General features: G+C 38.8%; 1 protein-coding gene across 17 annotated transcripts in view; it reads left to right on the forward strand.

Annotated features, from left to right (window-relative positions):
• The window catches only part of kcnt1b (potassium sodium-activated channel subfamily T member 1b), a 103,013-nt gene that overhangs the window by 66,837 nt on the left and 17,183 nt on the right, over positions 1-18,993 (forward strand). For 12 of the 17 annotated variants that reach the window (XM_072665024.1, XM_072665029.1, XM_072665028.1 and 9 more), the window contains 15 exons: positions 99-147; positions 305-364; positions 778-852; positions 1,862-1,945; positions 2,782-2,876; positions 3,242-3,422; positions 4,318-4,482; positions 4,962-5,098; positions 7,934-7,997; positions 8,443-8,551; positions 8,987-9,095; positions 11,650-11,799; positions 12,627-12,862; positions 14,731-14,751; positions 17,312-17,540. In XM_072665024.1, coding sequence (XP_072521125.1) covers positions 99-147; positions 305-364; positions 778-852; positions 1,862-1,945; positions 2,782-2,876; positions 3,242-3,422; positions 4,318-4,482; positions 4,962-5,098; positions 7,934-7,997; positions 8,443-8,551; positions 8,987-9,095; positions 11,650-11,799; positions 12,627-12,862; positions 14,731-14,751; positions 17,312-17,540 — 1,764 coding nt within the window. The remainder of the gene's footprint in view (positions 1-98; positions 148-304; positions 365-777; positions 853-1,861; positions 1,946-2,781; positions 2,877-3,241; positions 3,423-4,317; positions 4,483-4,961; positions 5,099-7,933; positions 7,998-8,442; positions 8,552-8,986; positions 9,096-11,649; positions 11,800-12,626; positions 12,863-14,730; positions 14,752-17,311; positions 17,541-18,993) is intronic. The other 5 variants (XM_072665040.1, XM_072665027.1, XM_072665037.1 and 2 more) reach the window with 2 other exon arrangements.

Consider the following 18,993-nt stretch of genomic DNA (forward strand, 5'->3'; position numbering starts at 1 on the left):
TGATGTGATAGAATTACAGCTCATTTACTATTATAGCTTTGCTGAACTCCTCTACCTGGTGTGTAAAAGTCTTGTACTTTGTTCGTTTTACTCTTTAGGGAGTTGATATTCTGGGTGAACAGAAAGGTTCCTGTATGGGCGATACAGGTATGTCATTCTCAGAGGTAACTGCCAACACAATTCCTACCTCAGCTTCCACCTGCTGTTTGTAATTGGTCACCAAACTACATAGGATAATTCTTCATTGTCAAACTGTTAAATACTTTGTCTGTTTTTTTCTCTCCTGTATTTCCCATTGGTCTAGGTGATAGTGGCCTTAATTAGCTTCCTGGAAGCAATGCTCTTGACATATCTCAGCTATAAGGTAGGTTATTTTCCTCCTGGGATTTTTCTACATTGATCCACAAGAACTCTGAATGCAGTTCAGCTTGGATAGCTTCACTATAATAGGTCACAGAGGAGCGTCCCTGCTTTTAGGGCTGACCTGTAAAGTTCTTTTTACTTGTTGTTCAGTTTTATTTGAAGTTACTACTCTGTTTTACTCCCTGTTTGGTAATACACAGAAAACACGTGGACAAAACACGAAAACTTTCTCCCTCAGGTCAAACTGTAATTGTTTTCATAATCAAAGCAACATTAACAGTTCAGTATTAGCATAACAATATTATGTAATTGTTTTCATGGGGATCATTAGTGACGGCCTGGTCGCTGCTAATGGAAATTGCTGAGTCTTTTCCTGGGTGAAGTGATTTCGGTAATGTGTGCTCTGTGTTTCAGGGGAACATTTGGGAACAGATATTCCAGGTCTCCTTCATCCTCGAGATGATCAATACAGTGCCATTCATAATTACAGTAAGTGGGTAATATATTGAAAATAGATTAGATGAGCAATCACCACTGTTATGAGATTTGTACGAGATGTTAGATTGCTCTGTGATCTCCCAAACCAGTCATGAAAAGAAATTATTATAGAGATGATGCAATCAATCAAGCAACAAGTGGAACTAAGCCTATTGCGCAGCCAGCAGTGAATTTGACACAAAGCAAATTAAGGGGTGAACATTCCTTTGGAGCAGATGGCAAGTTATTCATGCCCTAAAGCAATAGTTGTGGTAAACAAAATTAGACTGAAATGTGTTACATTACATTGTTTGTAGAGCTCTGCACTAGAATAAACGGTCCAAGTAGAAGGATCTTGAAGTTTGACAGTTTGTCCTTAATTAATGGATTTGGTTACACCGAGAGCCAATAATTTCTCAACTGGACTGTTTATAGCTTTATCATCACAACATGTTTAAAATTGCAATTGTGTATGATCAGAAAAAACAGAGGAACTTACACTCACACTCCCATGCATAGTATTTACTTACTAAAGTTAAGTAAAAGAAAAACACTAAGTATAGAAAGTAAAGGAAAGTAAGAGTACAGTATGGATGTGCATTGTGCAAGTACACAGTAAACAGTATTGTAAAATGGTAGCAGCAATATATGTAGTGGGCTTATATTAATGGGTGCATGACAGAGTTCAGCCAGTTCAGAGTGGACCATTTGGACAATTCCAGATGTACCTAGGTTCACACAGTCCATATATACATGTACATAATACAGGACAGTGAATCAAAACAGAGATCATATATACAGTAAAATGCAGATATTGTAAGTGGCAAAAAAATAAAATCCAAGAAAATGATAATTCAAAAAACGCAAGCCTGTCAAGTGTCCTCTGTCCACTTGCTTCTTTTTCTTTCATTCTTACTTGTTTTTTGCTGATGCAAGAACAGCATAGTCACTGTAAAGGCACTTGTATAATCAATAAAATGATGCAACCAGTCATATGTTAAATATTCATTTTCTGCTGCAGATATTTTGGCCCCCATGGAGGAACATATTTGTCCCTGTGTTCCTTAACTGCTGGCTCGCCAAGTCTGCACTGGAGAACATGATTGTGAGTAATCAGCAGCCTCCAAATTTAATCAGCAAATGGAAAAGTATTCAGTTTGGCATATCTGATGGAACAATGGAACAGCAATGCTGCAGTCTGATCTACATTCTGACCAGTTTAAGAAGCTGAAATGCTATTCATCATCACATCAATTTGCCAGAAAAATGCATGTGAGTCATCAATGATCAGAACTTGAGAACGTTCCAGCACGCTCTCTCCTGGCAGATGGTTGGGTCAAACGGCCAAGGAGAACTTGGCAGGGAGTTTGTCCTGTTTTAAAATCCAGAGCCATAGATGCTAGTGAACCACAAAGACCAGACATTAACCAGAGAAATTCTACTTTGATATAATACTTTACACTTTACTTTATACTTTAGTTTTTTCAGTGATGTTAAGAAAAATAATTTTGCTCCACTGTTGAAATATATTTAGGTACATTAGGCATAGAAGTCTTATTATTGTAACTTTAAAACAAACTGCACTGTTGTAAGTGTAGAATCTTTGAGTATAAAACTGATGAATATATGAGCAATGTTATGAGCAAGGCTATTTTGATATTATCTTTCTATTTCATAATTTTAGAATAACAAATAAGATTTAGTAATCCTATGACTGTTAATACATTGTATTGCTGGGGCCTGTTAGCCAGTTCACGTAGCTTATATAAGCTGAAGTTCAAAAGCTGCGAAAGCCATTAGGTAGCCAATAAATCTAGTAAAATAGCAATTACTCATAGTATTTTTATTCATTTACTCTTAGTTGAGTAACTGGTTTTATTTATACCTTTACATTAGTTTGGAGAACATTATGATCAGCCTTGTTTTTGAATCCCCTTGCAGAATGATCTTCACCGTGCCATCCAGCGTACACACTCCGCCATGTTCAACCAGGTGCTCATCCTCATCTGCACCCTGCTCTGCCTGGTCTTCACTGGGTGAGCATTTTGTTCTGTTCTATAATTTGTTATACTCCTGTCTGTCCCCTGACTTTCCATTATTTCTTAAAGCCAGTTTGTGCTGAACAGTGAGGCGGTGGAGACAACTGTGCAGATCAATAATGCTAATTTGTTCAATTCCAATATTATTAGCACAGTATTATTTGCCACAAAGCCTTAACTGTTCAGGCATAGAATTAGCAAGCTAATGCTTTCGTATTTTGAAGGAGTCTGACTGCATTGTTTACACTGTAGTTCTGCATCTGAAAAAAATTTGAATTGCCAACCTATGGAAAAGTAGCTCAATAACAACAAAGTTATTTGTCAAAACTCTTTCCTTTTTCTTTTTTTAAATTCATATTTAGGGCTTGTGGCATTCAGCACCTGGAGAGGGCAGGGAAAAGCCTGTCCTTGTTTGATTCTCTCTATTTCTGCATTGTTACTTTCTCCACTGTGGGCTATGGAGATGTCACCCCGAGAATCTGGCCTTCCCAGCTGCTAGTGGTCATTATGATATGTGTTGCACTAGTGGTCCTGCCATTACAGGTAAGCCAATTAATTGCTCATGTGTATTGCTCATGAAACATCAGGGATAACCTTAGATCACCTTAGCAAACAGAAAAAAAACATAAAAACAACTTCTATATAAAAATAAAAATAAAAAAAACTTTATACCATAGGTGCCCAAATGTTTTGTCTTGGGGTTAAAACGTTTGTACTGGGATGAGCGCCAATAAAACAAACCAAGATTTAATGTAGATTTAAAATGTAATGTTTTATTTTATTACATGTGCTGTTAAGATCAACTCTAAAAGGACATATAGAATTTGATATAGAAATATAGAAATGTATATGTGTTATATAAATATGTTCTTTCGCTCTTTGGGTGAGGTAAATGGGGGTAGAATTCTTCATGCCGGCCTCACTTTAGCCAGCCCTGCTTCATACTCTGATAAAAGCATTCATCAGCACTCAAACCTTTCAGCTATCTACGTTCAGTCCATTTTTCTGATACAAGTAAAGACTCTGAAACCTTTAATATCATACAGATCAGATTTTTTTAAGTGCAAAAAACTGTATTGTGCAGGAACTTAAAACTGTTCAAACTGTTCAACAGATAGAATCAACTGTTCTATTAACATGTGACATTATCATATGGCTCGTGATTTTTTAATTGTGTAAATTTGTTACAAAATTGAATCAGATTCAGTCACACATTCAGATTCAGTCATACACATTCATTACCAATACTAGATACTGATTCAGTGGTCGGTTGGTGTTGTAATGGATGAACACAAAACCGACTAACAATGAAAATTAGATTAATATATTAGGTAAATAAGAAAGGCAGCATTCTGAGGTGTCATGTATTATTGTTGAAATTGTCGATCAGTGTTGCTATTACCATGATACAAATACCATCTCTTTGCTGTTGTACCAGTTTGAGGAGCTAGCATATCTGTGGATGGAAAGGCAGAAGTCTGGTGGAAACTACAGCAGACATCGTGCTCAGACCGAGAAACACGTGGTGCTCTGTGTCAGCTCCCTCAAGATCGACCTCCTCATGGACTTCCTCAATGAGTTTTATGCTCATCCCAGGCTGCAGGTAGTTTGGTGAAATATGATGAGCAGATTATGTTGCTTAACTGCATTAGTTACAATTCCAGCTTGAAGAATTTGTGCAATGCATTTTCATTCTGGAAGGCTCAGTAAAGCTATTTAGCTTTTCAAGACTTTTGCCACAATTTGATTATTCAACACAGTTAGTTATTTATTCACCATAGATTGATGTGATTTTTTTGGTTTACTTATAAATGGCACTAAAAGTGCACATGTGATTATATGTGATAATCCATCCTAATCAATTATATTCTCAGTCTAATATACAACAGTAAATGCTGTTGAATTAAAATTAGGCTTGCATTTCTGAAGCCCCTTATTGGGAAAATAACAGTATATAACTGCCAAGATCCATATAATGTCAATGTCTAATGTATAATATTCCCCACTTGACATAAACTCATGGCTTTCTGGTTAGAAATGCAGGTCCGTAAAAACCACTGAACATGTTTTTCTGTTCTGTAGGATTACTACGTGGTCATCCTCTGCCCCACAGAGATGGACATCCAAGTGCGGCGGGTGCTGCAGATTCCTCTCTGGTCTCAGAGGGTCATCTACCTGCAGGGCTCTGCACTGAAGGACCAGGACCTGATGAGAGCCAAGTAAGTCTGATTAGACCTGTCAGGACATGAGACCGTTTTTCATTGTACGTATTAGGGGTGTAAAAAATATTAAAATATGAAATATTGCAATATTTTGATTTGTTTTGTCGATTTTCAAAAACAGTATCAGTTTTTTAATGAATAATTTACATGTAAAGAGTGGTGGCAGACTTGTTCAGTTTGGGTAATGTTTAAACTAGATGATGGTATAAAAAGTAAACTTTTATTTAGTTTTGATGCAAATGATGGTTTTTTTATATATACTATGACAGTTTTCTTAAAATTTGATTGACATCCGGCCTTGGCCTTGAGCCCTGCTCTCCAGGCAACACAGCAATGGCTGCCCACCACTCAGGACACATGTACTCACTGTCACCATGTGTGTATGTGTGTGTTCACTGCACAAACAGGTTAAAGGCGATAGCATATTCCATATTCACCAAAGTAAATGCATTTTTTGTGGTGATTCAGAACTGTCATCGTATAAGTTGTGTTTTATTTTCATTTAATTAGTCATTTAATTTATAATTATTTAATTAGTGTAATATAGTCTAGCAATTTCATTTGGTGGGTATTCCTTTGGAGTCACCCACCCACAGCTACAGGCCTCAGTCTGACAGCAGTGTATATATGGATGTGCTAATGCATATTGAACACACATTAAGCTGTCAGTGTTTTTGTAATACCAGACCTGATCAAAGTACACTTTGTAATTTTATTTCTGTTCCTAACTTGATGTTACTTAGTATTCAGCCCAGCTTCAGGCTTCAGGCTTGTAGGTTTTGACACTTGGTCTTTAAAATGCCTGTCAGGATTATCACATTGCAATGTCAAAAATCAATGGACAAGCGTACAAATCTGAGCCATCAGTGTATATTAGAGTAGATTGAATTAAAATGACCTATACAAAAACAATAATGTAACTAAGTAAATGTTCTTTCCAACCAGTCAAGGGACATTTTTGTGACATCTGTTTATTCTGAATAATGAATTCATACTCTGTATCATCCTTATTACATATAAATATTTTGCACAGTAGTGTTGTTTTTTGTATGGGTAGCTCCTGTGTCAAATGAGGACACACTGCAGTGTTTCCATCAATGGTGCTTGTGTAAACTCCTTCAGTGTGACCTGGATCTCAGTGGTGTTTTGACACTCAGGAGCATGAAAAGTGTCTCTTATTGGCTGATAAGTAGCTGCAAATGGATGCTTTGGGTTGCATCCAAGTGTTTGATATTTGAAATTTTTGGAGAGACTGTTAGGTCTGCTAAAAGAAGACCAGTGAAGCTTAAACAGTCACAACGGGGTCAGTTACTTTTGCATTATTAAGTCATTGCTGCCAAAAAAGTTCCACTGCACTGCCGCTTAAAGGAGGCCACCGATATTTATCACTTATAAAATCCGCAGCACATTTAGCATGATTTATCTACCTCATAAACTAGCGTTTTCTGTTTATTCCTCATTAAACTCAGGCAGACCTGTCATTCTGTCCTCAGAACAAAATGGAGGGTCTGCACTCGGGTCTAGGAGCTTAAGTGAACTCCTAAAGCAATTGCAGTTCTGTCAGTCTGATAGAGTTTGGGTCCAAACAAAATAAAATGGCTAATTCATAAAAAAAAAAGAAAAAAGGTACTTTCACTCTGCTAAGCGTTTAGCCTTGCTCAATGTTCCAGATAAAGTTTTCCCTTTGACATGACTGCTGTATGTTTTAGACAGAAGCAGAGCTTCATTGCTCAGTAAAATCAATCAGAGTTTGCATCTTTCTTTGTCTGCAAGTTCAGTACAAATCAGGTTAGCTCCTGACACTGCTGTTAGCGCTAGAAGGGAGAATGATGTTGGTCACAGTTCTGTCAATACTTTTCAATCACAATCAGTCTTAGTGATATGTCCCACTCTGGCAGCTGCCACATTAACTGGAGTTCAATGGGGATTTTGATGAATGCTTGTGCTCTGTGGCTCTGCCACCCTGCTTCCACTTGGCCCCCAGGAGGGAATGTCATTATAGTGCAGAATTGGCCTTCTCCATTGGGACAATGGCTCACAATGCTGTAAATTACCCTGGCACTCACAGGCAGGACACATGTGAACAGACTTGCTTGCAGGGATATACTGGCATTTGAAGTTTGGCCTCTTTGCCCCTACTTTGACATGTTCCAAGAAATGGTTTAAGGAAAAGAAACATGAAATGTATTTTTCTCCCAAACTTCCATAAAAAGCACATACTGAAAATATTTAGGTCCAAAGGTTGTTAAAACAAACATCTTACAGGGGCAGCAACAGTAATATGGAAATTGATCAATATGATCATGATCAAAAGATCATGGGGGGTGGTTGGGGCTCTGAGAGGCACAACTATGTAAGCATTGGTCCTGTGTTTGGGAGATTGACAGTATGAGTCACACAGCCATCCAAAGAGAACAGTTACATTTAAGAAATGTGTACAGGTCATCGTTTGTAGATTGAAATATTCCCCAAATATCCATGTAAGTGCATCTTTAGTTAAAATGTGATGTAAGTTTAACATTATTCCTAAAAGTAGCACTGTCACATATTGATACAGCTGTGATAAAATCATTAAGAGGACAAGCTCATTTATAATAAAAACATTTGAAACACTAGAGTACTGTAACAGGTGTCTTTGTCTTGCTCTTGTGTTTTCTCTTCCTGGTCTGTGTATGAATGCTTGTCTCGGCCTTAGCCCCGCCTTGTCGTTAGTGTTCCCACCTGTGCCTCCTTTGTAGCCCTACCCTCTTGTTAGTCTCAAGTGATGCCGAGGCCTCAATTGAACAGTCATCTGAATAATGTCTGATCAGGTTCATTTTTGTGTGTCTGTAGGATGGACGATGCCGAGGCCTGCTTCATTCTCAGCAGCAGGAACGAAGTGGACCGCACTGCAGCTGTAATCAGACTTATCATATTACCAAGCACTCACACACACTCATACAGTAAAGCTCAATGATGCAGTGAGGGATGCGTAGCACAGAGTATCACAACTATTACAGTGAATCATTTTTCTTTGACTGCTAGATGTCAGTGATTCACTCTGTTAAAGCTTATTGAGCCAAATCTCAGACAAATACATTGTATGGACAAAAGTTTTGGGACACTTGGTTATTTATTGTTCAGAAATCAAAGGTATTGAAGAGTTGATCCTGCTTTTGCTGTCAGGATTTGGTTACATTCAGTGAAAAAATGCTTTTTGTGTCAATCATAATATTGAATGATCACCACCCCACCTTGTCCCACTCTTCCCAAAAGTATTGGACAGGGCACCATCATTCAAAGAACACAGTTCCAAAGAATAAAAACATTATTAAAATAAGGTGCTCTTCTGTGCTGTCTAGGACCATCAAACCATCTTAAGGGCCTGGGCAGTGAAGGACTTTGCTCCAAACTGTCCTCTGTACGTCCAGATCCTCAAACCTGAAAACAAATTCCATGTCAAGTTTGCTGGTGAGTAATTTTTCATTTCATATGTTTCTTATGTCCACCACAACAGCCTTGTTGAAAGGAAAGTCATATAAACCATTAAAGGAACAGTTTCAGTTGGTTCCTGTGGTTTTGTAATAGTGTCTTAAGGTTAGTAATGGTATGTTGTGTTTTCCTGATGAGCTGGTATAATAATGTAAAAGATGCTACTTATTTAAAAAAGTGTCTTACAGGAAACCAGTTACTCTTTAAGCCATCTTCTGTTGGGAAACAAAGCAGGGAGGAATTAAAAGTCATATATATTCAGGCATTCATTGCCTCACTGATATTAGTTGGTTTACTTTTCCACTGTATCTCATAACATGTTTAAATGCTACTCCTGAGTCTTTGGCGTAGTTTAGAAGATTTCTAGAAGAAGCTTGTGAGTGTTCTGAATTTTGCTGTACATGTGTGTGTTAGATCATGTGGTGTGTGAAGAAGAGTTCAAGTATGCCATGCTGGCTCTCAACTGTGTGTGTCCAGCCACATCCACCCTGGTAACACTATTAGTCCACACTTCACGGGGACAGTGAGTACTTCTGAAGTCATTTCATTTTTTTTCATCCGCTCAAGTCAGAGTGTGATGGTTCTTGCTGTTTTCTCTCTCTGCTTCTTTATGTTATTGCTCAACTGAAAGGATGAGCCACTCAAAAAACCTTAATTAAAAGCTGAAGAGTCTCCATCACATTGCTTACTGGAACACGAATCGGTCCTACTGCGCACTACTGTGCAAGAAAATGATCAGTAGAGGAAAGCATTGATCTTAATTCCTCCACTGTCCATTCAGATGACTGCTTGCCAGCACAGAGCAGAGAGGTAGTCTTCAACTGGCTTGATTTAGCTGCGGAAAACAACTAAGGAACAAGTGCTGATGATATATGTATAGATTTTGTGCCTTTGCTTGACTGGACTGCCAGAGAAGTGAACTACTTCCTACAAGGTCATTAGATAGAAACTTGTGATGAAGAGTAATGAGTCTCCATAGCTGACCTGACCCAAGCCTTCACCAAGCAATTACAGAAAGAGGATTTGCAGGGTGAATGGAAGAATCCCATTAATGGACTGTTCAGCCATTTGTCAGAATTAAATTTAGCTCTCATCTGAAGTTGCTGAGCAAGCCATTTAAGAGAAAGTTAATAATGAGATACTTCATCCAGGAATGCTAACAAACTCATGATTCAAAGGATCTAGTCATTTGTGGAACATGTATACCTGACAAACGTACAAACCGGATTCCAAAAAAGTTGGGACACTAAACAAATTGTGAATAAAAACTGAATGCAATGATGTGGAGATGGCAAATGTCAATATTTTATTCGTAATAGAACATAGATTTAATCTGAGTAAATGTAACATTTTAAAGGAGAAATATGTTGATTCAAAATTTCATGGCGTCAACAAATCCCAAAAAAGTTGGGACAAGTAGCAATAAGTGGCTGGAAAAAGGAAATTGAGCATATAACGAACAGCTGGAAGACCAATTAACACTAATTAGGTCAATTGACAACATGATTGGGTATAAAAAGAGCTTCTCAGAGTGTCAGTGTCTCTCTGAAGCCAAGATGGTAAGAGGATCACCAATTCCACCATGGTTGCGCAGAAAGATAGTGCAGCAATACCAGAATGGTGTTACCCAGCATAAAATAGCAAAGACTTTTAAGTTATCCTCATCAACCGTGCATAACATCATCAAAAGATTCAGAGAATCTGGAACAATCGCTGTGCGTAAGGGTCAAGGCCGTAAAACTCTACTGGATGCTCGTGATCTCCGGGCCCTTAAACGTCACTGCACCTCACACAGGAATGCCACTGTCAAGGAAATAACAGAATGGGCTCAGGAATACTTCCAGAAATCATTCTCAGTGAACACAATCCACCGTGCCATCCGCCGTTGCCAGCTGAAACTTTACAGTGCAAAGAGGAAGCCATTTCTAAGCAAGCTCCACAAGCTCAGACGTTTGCACTGGGCCAGGGGTCTTTTAAAATGGAGTGTGGCAAAATGGAAAACTGTTCTGTGGTCAGATGAGTCACGAGTTGAAGTTCTTTATGGAACACTGGGACGCCATGTCATCCGGACCAGAGAGGACAAGGATATCAACGCTCCGTTCAGAAGCCTGCATCACTGATGGTATGGGGTTGCATGAGTGCTTGTGGCATGGGCAGCTTGCATGTCTGGAAAGGCACCATTAATGCAGAGAACTATGTTCAGGTTCTAGAACAACATATGCTCCCATCTAGACGTCATCTCTTTCAGGGAAGACCCTGCATTTTTCAACAAGATAATGTCAGACCACATTCTGCAGCAATCACAACATCCTGGCTACGTAGAAGAAGGATCCGGGTACTGAAATGGCCAGCCTGCAGTCCAGATCTTTCACCTATAGAGAACATTTGGCGCATCATAAAGAGGAAGGTGCAACAAAGAAGGCCCAAGACGATTGAACAGTTAGAGGCCTGTATTAGACCTGAATGGGAGAGCATTCCTATTTCTAAACTTGAGAAACTGGTCTCCTCTGTACCCAGACGTCTGTTGAGTGTTGTAAGAAGGGGGGATGCCACACAGTGGTAAAAATGGCCTTGTCCCAACTTTTTTGGGATTTGTCGACGCCATGAAATTCTGAATCAACATATTTCTCCTTTAAAATGTTACATTTACTCAGATTAAACTTTTGATCTGTCATCTATGTTCTATTACAAATAAAATATTGACATTTGCCATCTCCACATTGCATTCAGTTTTTATTCACAATTAGTTTAGTGTCCCAACTTTTTTGGAATCCGGTTTGTACTAGTTTTAGAGTGTCCTTGTTTACTACACGGCACAATGGGGTGATTTTTAATAATGCTGTTCGTTTCCCCATAGAAAAACACTACTTAGACCCAGCATGTTAAAAAAACATTCTTCTGGGTTCAAAATGGGTATTTCTATAAATATAATGTGTATAGAGATCTTTATAGTAATTACAAATATCTATATAGGAATATACTGTATATTGTGCTAATAATTGTATTATAAACTACAGGCATCTGGTATTCTACTCCTTTATGCTTGTGTATGAATTTGCCTGGTTTTGTTTTTGCAGGGAGGGCCAGATGTCTCCAGAGCAATGGCAGAGAACATATGGCCGCTGCTCAGGTAACGAGGTGTACCACATCCGCCTGGCAGACAGCAAGTTCTTCGGGGAGTATGATGGGAAGAGTTTCACCTATGCCTCCTTCCATGCACATAAGAAGTGAGTACTGTTCATTGTTTATAAATCTAAAACTTTTGATGTTCCACAATTCTTAGTGTAATCTACACACTGATGCTTCAGCAGTACTGTTAGTGTTAGTTTTATATAGCACATATTTACACTGTTCTTACTGTATTATTCATAGTTCTGTATTTAGTAACTTTACTAAGGCTTGCTGTGGTTGATTCTCTACAATATAATGGGGGGAAAAAGGTATACCATTATTAGTCACATGCCATGTTCATGAGGTCCTGGGTCTTCACATCTAAAAACTGGTCATTAAGGGCAAGGCTTGAAACATTAAGAGCAAGGCTTGAGTCTTGTACCAGGCAGGGTCACATGAAATGATACATGAAACATAATAGATGTCATTTTATGCCACAGCACCTTTTTTAACATAAAGAACAGACATTTTGGTCACAAACTCCCCACTGTTGAAATGTCATTGCCAGTTCTATGCAGCCAATGTCGTTCTGGCAGAACTAGGCTAGTTATTAAAGGGAATTCGAATTTTAATGTTCATAGCAGAAAGCATATCGTCACAAAAAACCTCCAAAAAACATCTTTCACTGGTAGTCAGTGTAAAAAGATTAAGTCATTTTAGAGCATTTCTATTGGTCCAATCATCAGTTTCTTAACACAATGTAAAATGTAAAGACAACTGCAAGTAAAAACAGCAAAAATGGAGGTACGAGTTTTTTGTGTCACATTGTCAATATCTGTGTTAAAACAACCAAATAACTGGTTGACAGTTATTTGGTTGTTAAAAAACACAATTTGGTTGTAAAACACAGTACTGACTCGCTCGCTGTATAATTGTGTGTCAGATATGGAGTGTGCCTGATCGGTGTAAAGAGAGAGGAGAACAAGAGCATCCTGCTCAACCCCGGCCCCCGCCACATCATGGCCGCCACGGACACCTGCTACTACATCAACATCACCAAGGAGGAAAACTCCGCCTTCATCTTTAAACAGGAAGAGAAGCACAGCAAGGGTCTGCCAGTCACGGGCCTGTATGACGCCCCCTCGCGTCTGCCTGTACAGAGCATCATAGCCAGTATGGGTGAGTGGCGAGCCCATAGCATGTAAATAAGCGCATCCTTTTAAAATGAAGTCTCCTCCAGTGGAGCGTACCATAAATGAAGAGGCAGGGAGGAGTGCAAGTTACTGCCTTCAAACACAGGTGCAGCAATTTACTTTAAGTAAAGGCCACTCTAATTACAGTGTGCGGGATTTAAGTAGATGATAGGTGGCACCATCACTTCACTAGACTTGAACATAGCCCCTAAAAAGTAAATGCAATCAATCCACCGACTGCCTCTCGGTTAATTCCAACAGCCCTAATTTGCCAGTGTCGGTGCAACATGCTGGGTCTGCACAGAGCTGTCGACATGTACCAGTTATCCATCTGTGCCGCGCCATATTTCTGTCCTGACACTGACTTATCGACTAATTAGGATGATTACACAGATGCATCTGTACTGGCGAAGAGAGGCGAGATTGGGTTGATCATGCATGCACAGTCATTTCAAAGCCATGTTTCGGTGGCAAAGCTGAAAACTAGTAGTGAAGTCAGCCAGTGGTCTTAACCACTTCTTCCTTAGAAAAACCTGTGCCCTTGCAGGAGCAAATACAACCTCCCCCCACCCCACCCACCCTACATGAAAGAACAGTTTATGACTTATTCTACAAAATACTTTTTTTCCACTTGCTACTTGCTGCAGTTTTCAAAATGTTTATTAAGTTCAAATTAAAAAAATCACAACATAAAATATATGTTCATCCTCAAAAGAACATATTTTCTCACCTCAGGCGTAAAATCCTAATTAATATTTATTTTTTTCAGACATGATAACCATATTCACATGATAGCCATATTCACAATAAAACATGACAGGATGGTAAATTTCATCTTAAATTGGCCTCATTTCTTCATGTGGTCAAGTTCCTGATCAGGCTCACAAGTCACTGTGTGTGTAATGGTCCGATATTACGGTATGTTTTCATGTTCCACTGCTAAACAACTCCACATTTCAGACTCTCAGCTCTTTTATTTACCTTCTGGGAACGTCCGCACTGCAATGTCCGTTAATGGCACCTTGAGGGCACCAGATGGCGCTCTGAACAACAAAATAAAGACTCAGAACTGGATTAGCCATTCCCAGTCCATTAAAATAGGCCTGGTCCGGTCCTAATTTATAGTAAAAATGTTATGAACAGCAGTTTTATCTTTTTGGGTAGAGGTTGATGGACCCTGTGTAACACGAAAAAGCAACAAATAAACAATGTTAAAGAAAATAGAACAGCCTTTTTTTCTGGGTGCTCGGAAAGACTGATGATGTCACTTCCTCTATGTGATGTCCTTTAGTGATGTCCAACAGTACATTTATTTGTTTATAGACAATTTATAGACAAAACAGGTTAGTGTGACAGGGTGGTACATCAAACTGAGAAATGCACACAAGCCATAAAAAAATTATTTAGTTTTAATTCAAATAAATATATATTTTGTCACATAATAAGGACACATAATCATTAAGATAATAAAGCTTTATTAAAAATGATTAAAAATAGTATGTTTCTCTTTAGTATTTTAGAATTAGTATTTTCTTATATATTTTCTTAACAAGAACATTTGAATTAATAGCTTTAAGCTTTGGAAATGAATTTTTGTGCTTAAGGCAGCTCATCAAACTTTGCGGACGCAAATGGCACTCGTTTTGTAGAATGGCTTTTATATTTGTGGTAGAAATGATCTGTGATTGTGTTGGAAAAAGGCCTTTTTGTAGCATTTCTATGTGAGCTTGAGACATTGGATTTGCATGAGTGGTCTAATGGTGTGGGCTTTAATTGCATCTTGGCTGACTTGTTTTTGTTTGTTGTTTGTTTTGTTTTTTTCTTCAATGTTTCCTTTTCTTTGATTTGGTAAAGTCGATCAGTCTACTTCGTATGGTAAGTCTGTGCATGTGGCTTCCCTAGCATTAGATATGAGGTGAAACCATGAGACATTGGTTTGCAACAGTGTTTCTCAGTATAAGAATGTTTACCTGATCTGAGCTGCATATTTTGGTGTTTTCCCTGTTGTAATGTGCTCGGCTGTGTTAGAGTGTGGGAAAACACTAAGAAATGCAGAGTACGGGGTTCCCAGGATAGTCACTGAGGGCCACTGGTCTACAATGTCACTGTAAATGTTTACATTTACATAAAACTGTTCCGTTTCCTTTTCTCAGATTCAAGCATTCTGTCTGATATTAAACTGATATAAAATTGACATAAACCAATCTCATAATGTACACTTGATGGACAAAAGTATTGGGACACCTTCTAACGTCTAATTCACTGTTTCTTCCAAAATCAAGTGTATTAAAAAAAAGAGTTTATTCTGCTTTTGTTGAAGTAAATATCACTACTACCCTATTCTATTTGCAGTACTTCTCCACAGGGACTAGACAAGCTGTGTGTGTGTATTTGTACATCTGTGTCAGTAATGGGTACAGCTTAAACTAACTGAATACATTCATTAGAAGTGGTGTCCACAAACATTTGGACAAGGTGTATCTCACATGCTTTCATGAGCTGTCATGACCCATTACGTCCATTACTAGAGCAATGTCCTGTTACCATAACTGTCATGACAGATGCTGCAATGTTTGATGTCATGACTCTCATGACAGTTACTGGTAATTATAACATGACGCTGTTATATCAGTGCCTTATCTGTCATGACACCTCATGACATCTGGAATGAGATGTATGTTTATGGCATGTTTATGGCAGTGTTAGGCAGCAAAAATGGACAGATGTGTTCACCCATCAATACAATCTTTTTAGAATGATGGCAAAAATCCATTCAACTCAATGAGAAAGTAAATTTACATTTACAGCATTTGACTCTTATCCGCATCTGAATGATGTTATACAGGGAGGAGTGTGGAGTGTTGGGAGTCTTGCCCAAGGACTAATTGGTGTAGATGATGTATTTGTCCAATTAGGCAATCAAACCCACTCTGCCGCAGCAAGGCAGATGTTGTTACCCAGTACGCTGCACCATCACTAAATTTAGATTGTGTTTTAATACCAATTGATATTTATTAGAAATGCACAGTTATGTCTGAATTGTTGGAATAATAATTTAGCCAATATCTGTTTATATTTATTGAACTCCAGAAAAGCAGATATCTTAGGCAGCACTGTTCTACTGGGATAAAATATACTGGGAAAAAATCATTGTATTTATTTCATGTATTTGTAAGCTTCTAGAAATAAATTTCTAGTAGAATTCTCTTTAATGCTAATTCTTATAAATCTAGTCCCATGTTTAAGGTCACACTGTTAGGCTATTTTATAAATTGTTAATTCCAGCTTGCTTAGTTTTGATTAGCTTCAGAAACATATTGTAGGGGCCTGTTTCACAAAGCAGAATTTCTAGCCACCAAAATTCAGGTTTAGCTTAGTCTAACCCTAGATTTTCACTCGCTATAGTGGATCACTTTGTAGGGCAACATATGCTCTGCTCCTAACCTACTCTGAGGCAGGATTTAATTTAGTTTAGGATCCTTTAGTTCAGGATTTATATCATAAACAGTTCCTGGATAAATTTAGCGAAAGCTTCTGGCAGAGGTCGACCCCTCCAGTCCTAGTTTTTTGTTTCCTTTGTGGCGTTTATGTCGCCAATTTAACTTTTCATAGTGGAAATGATAAATCATACTCTCTCTCTCTCTATATATATATATATATATATAACATGATATAAAGCGCTAAGTTTTGCATGATTGGCTGTTCACCATAAATGTTGCATAAACAATCCTAGTTTAAGAAACAAAATCAGAATCAATAAAAAAAACTGTTAACTGTCTAAGTTATCTAACTTTCTTAAAAGCTGCATTGTGTCTAAGTGGACCATTATGAGACAGTCAGAATAGTAAACTCAGTGCTGTGTAGTGTCCCTAAACAAACTGCAGTGTACAATGTAAATAATGTTGATATTCAGACAAAGGCGTGCTGTGTTCAGTTACTCATTAGGGTGGAATGAGCTTTTTTTTGCCAGCATTCTATAAAGTTTGTTCAAATTCACAACAGCAGGTATGAAAAAACACATAACACTACTGTAGCTTCGAAGCAAAGCTCTTCTATTTGCATGTTTAAGCGGTTAACCATGCAGTTTCACGCATCTGCTTAGAATATTTCTTTCGATGCAGCGTAATTCATTTAATGAATATGGAAACATTCTCACTTCCACATGCAGATTTCAGTTGCGAAGCCCCTGCAAATCGTGATCCGCACAGTGTGAAGTATTTAGCATCAAATCGCAATTTCATGCCCAATTTCAGCAGCAGAAAACCCATCCGATGCTTCTCCCCCATTTTCCTGTTTATGTACTTCATCATCTTTCTGTATGCACTTACAGAAAGCAGTAGAAGAATTTTCCTCAGATTTTCCTCCGCCTCACTCTCCTCTCTCCTTTGCCTGTCCCTCGCCCTATTCTGCTCGCCGCAGCCTCACGGTCTCTCAGTGTGTCCCTCCACAGGCACAGTGGCCATCGACCTGCAGAACCCGGACCCCCCAGCCGACAGCAGCAAGCTGGCCCTGCCCACGGAGAACGGGGCAGGCAGTCGGAGGCCTAGCATTGCGCCTGTGCTGGAACTGGCCGACTCCTCTGCCATCCTACCCTGTGACCTGCTCAGTGATCCATCTGAGGACGAAACCAACCAGTCGGACGAGGAAGGAGTGCCTGCCCCTGAGTGAGTGGATTCAACAGAGGCTATGTTAAGGGCTGTGTGCTCCAGCCTAGAGCAGGGATACAGCCAAAAGCCAGGCATTTTGGTGCATCCTATAAAATTTTGACTGATCATCATCAATCATCAATAAAGTCACATTCACTTAAAAGATTTAATGTTGATATATTACTTATGGTTCTTCTGATAGATTGCAGTACTCTGCAGGGTGTGTTGGTGGCAATATCATTTCTATAGCTGTTGTCCACATGTAAATTATGTTATTGAAACACATTATCTGCTTATTAGTATATGCTCAGATTTGTAAGACATGGTGAAAGTCAACAGTATCAGCAATGACGAGATAAACTTTATGGGGTCAGATTTAATAAAATCACTTGCATTTAACTTAAAGTTAATTGTATTGTGCAACGCGCACATCTTTTTCATTTTCATTTTCAGAGCTTTTTGATCACCTCCAAATTCTTTAAGACCCACAGTGTTGAGTTGTCTTCTCACAGTAGAAGGGAGAACAGAAACACAGAGAGTGGAGCTAGATTTTCTATTCTCTCCCAAAGATGTCAGATTTAAGTAGTGTTTATCTGATGGGGCAGATTTGGATGTCTACCAGGACTTAGGATTTGAACTATATTGAAATCTTTAACTTTCCCCATCCCTCATGAAAGTGGATCATTTTATGTCTAACCTCCTCGGAATTAGTGTATGTGTTTTTTGACTGAAAATGAAACAAATGAGGGTTGGTCTCTGGATTTTATACAGTACTGTGCATTTAGTCATGTTGATTAAACAAGCTTTAAAATAATGTATCACCATTGTTTTTTGGCACTGTGAATTTTCAGTGCATTACCAGGCTGGATTTCGCTGTTATCCCTCAGCTCCTTGATGTGTAGATGCAGTAGAGAGATGACAGAGGGGTTGGGATAAATAGTATGACTGAAGAAAATGTGCTGATATTTCTGTAAAGGCAAAATAAGGGCATCTGCAAACTGTGTTATTATTATGTATTATGCAAGATCACTACCAAATCATTCAGACTACTGTTATATCCACACGCATCTTCATCCAATTACACTATAAGATTTGATCGAAATCATTTCAGTGTGATGGAATGTCATTTTTTCCTGTGAGGCATAATAGAAAGCATCACTGCAGCAGTCACGCTGTACAGCACCTCACAGCGTGGGCTTACCTCAAGCAGGGTCAGTGTGCACACACACACACACACACATGCAACACACAGTGCACAGTTAATAAGAGTGTTCTAGGCAAGGCTCTTACGAAGCCCCATCGAGTCTTTCTTGCCGCGGGCGGCTCTTGCACTGCGGGAGTCCTGATGTAGCCTGAGCTTTGCTGCTCGCTGATGAAGGGGCTGGATTTACACAAACCTTAGGCCCTATCATGCCTATCACACTTCACCCAGTGCGGCGACAGCGCTCTCTACTGGCTAACTGTGACACTG

The sequence above is a fragment of the Salminus brasiliensis genome, chromosome 20 (assembly GCF_030463535.1).
Source record: "Salminus brasiliensis chromosome 20, fSalBra1.hap2, whole genome shotgun sequence".
In the NCBI taxonomy this organism is placed as follows: Eukaryota; Metazoa; Chordata; class Actinopteri; order Characiformes; family Bryconidae; genus Salminus; species Salminus brasiliensis.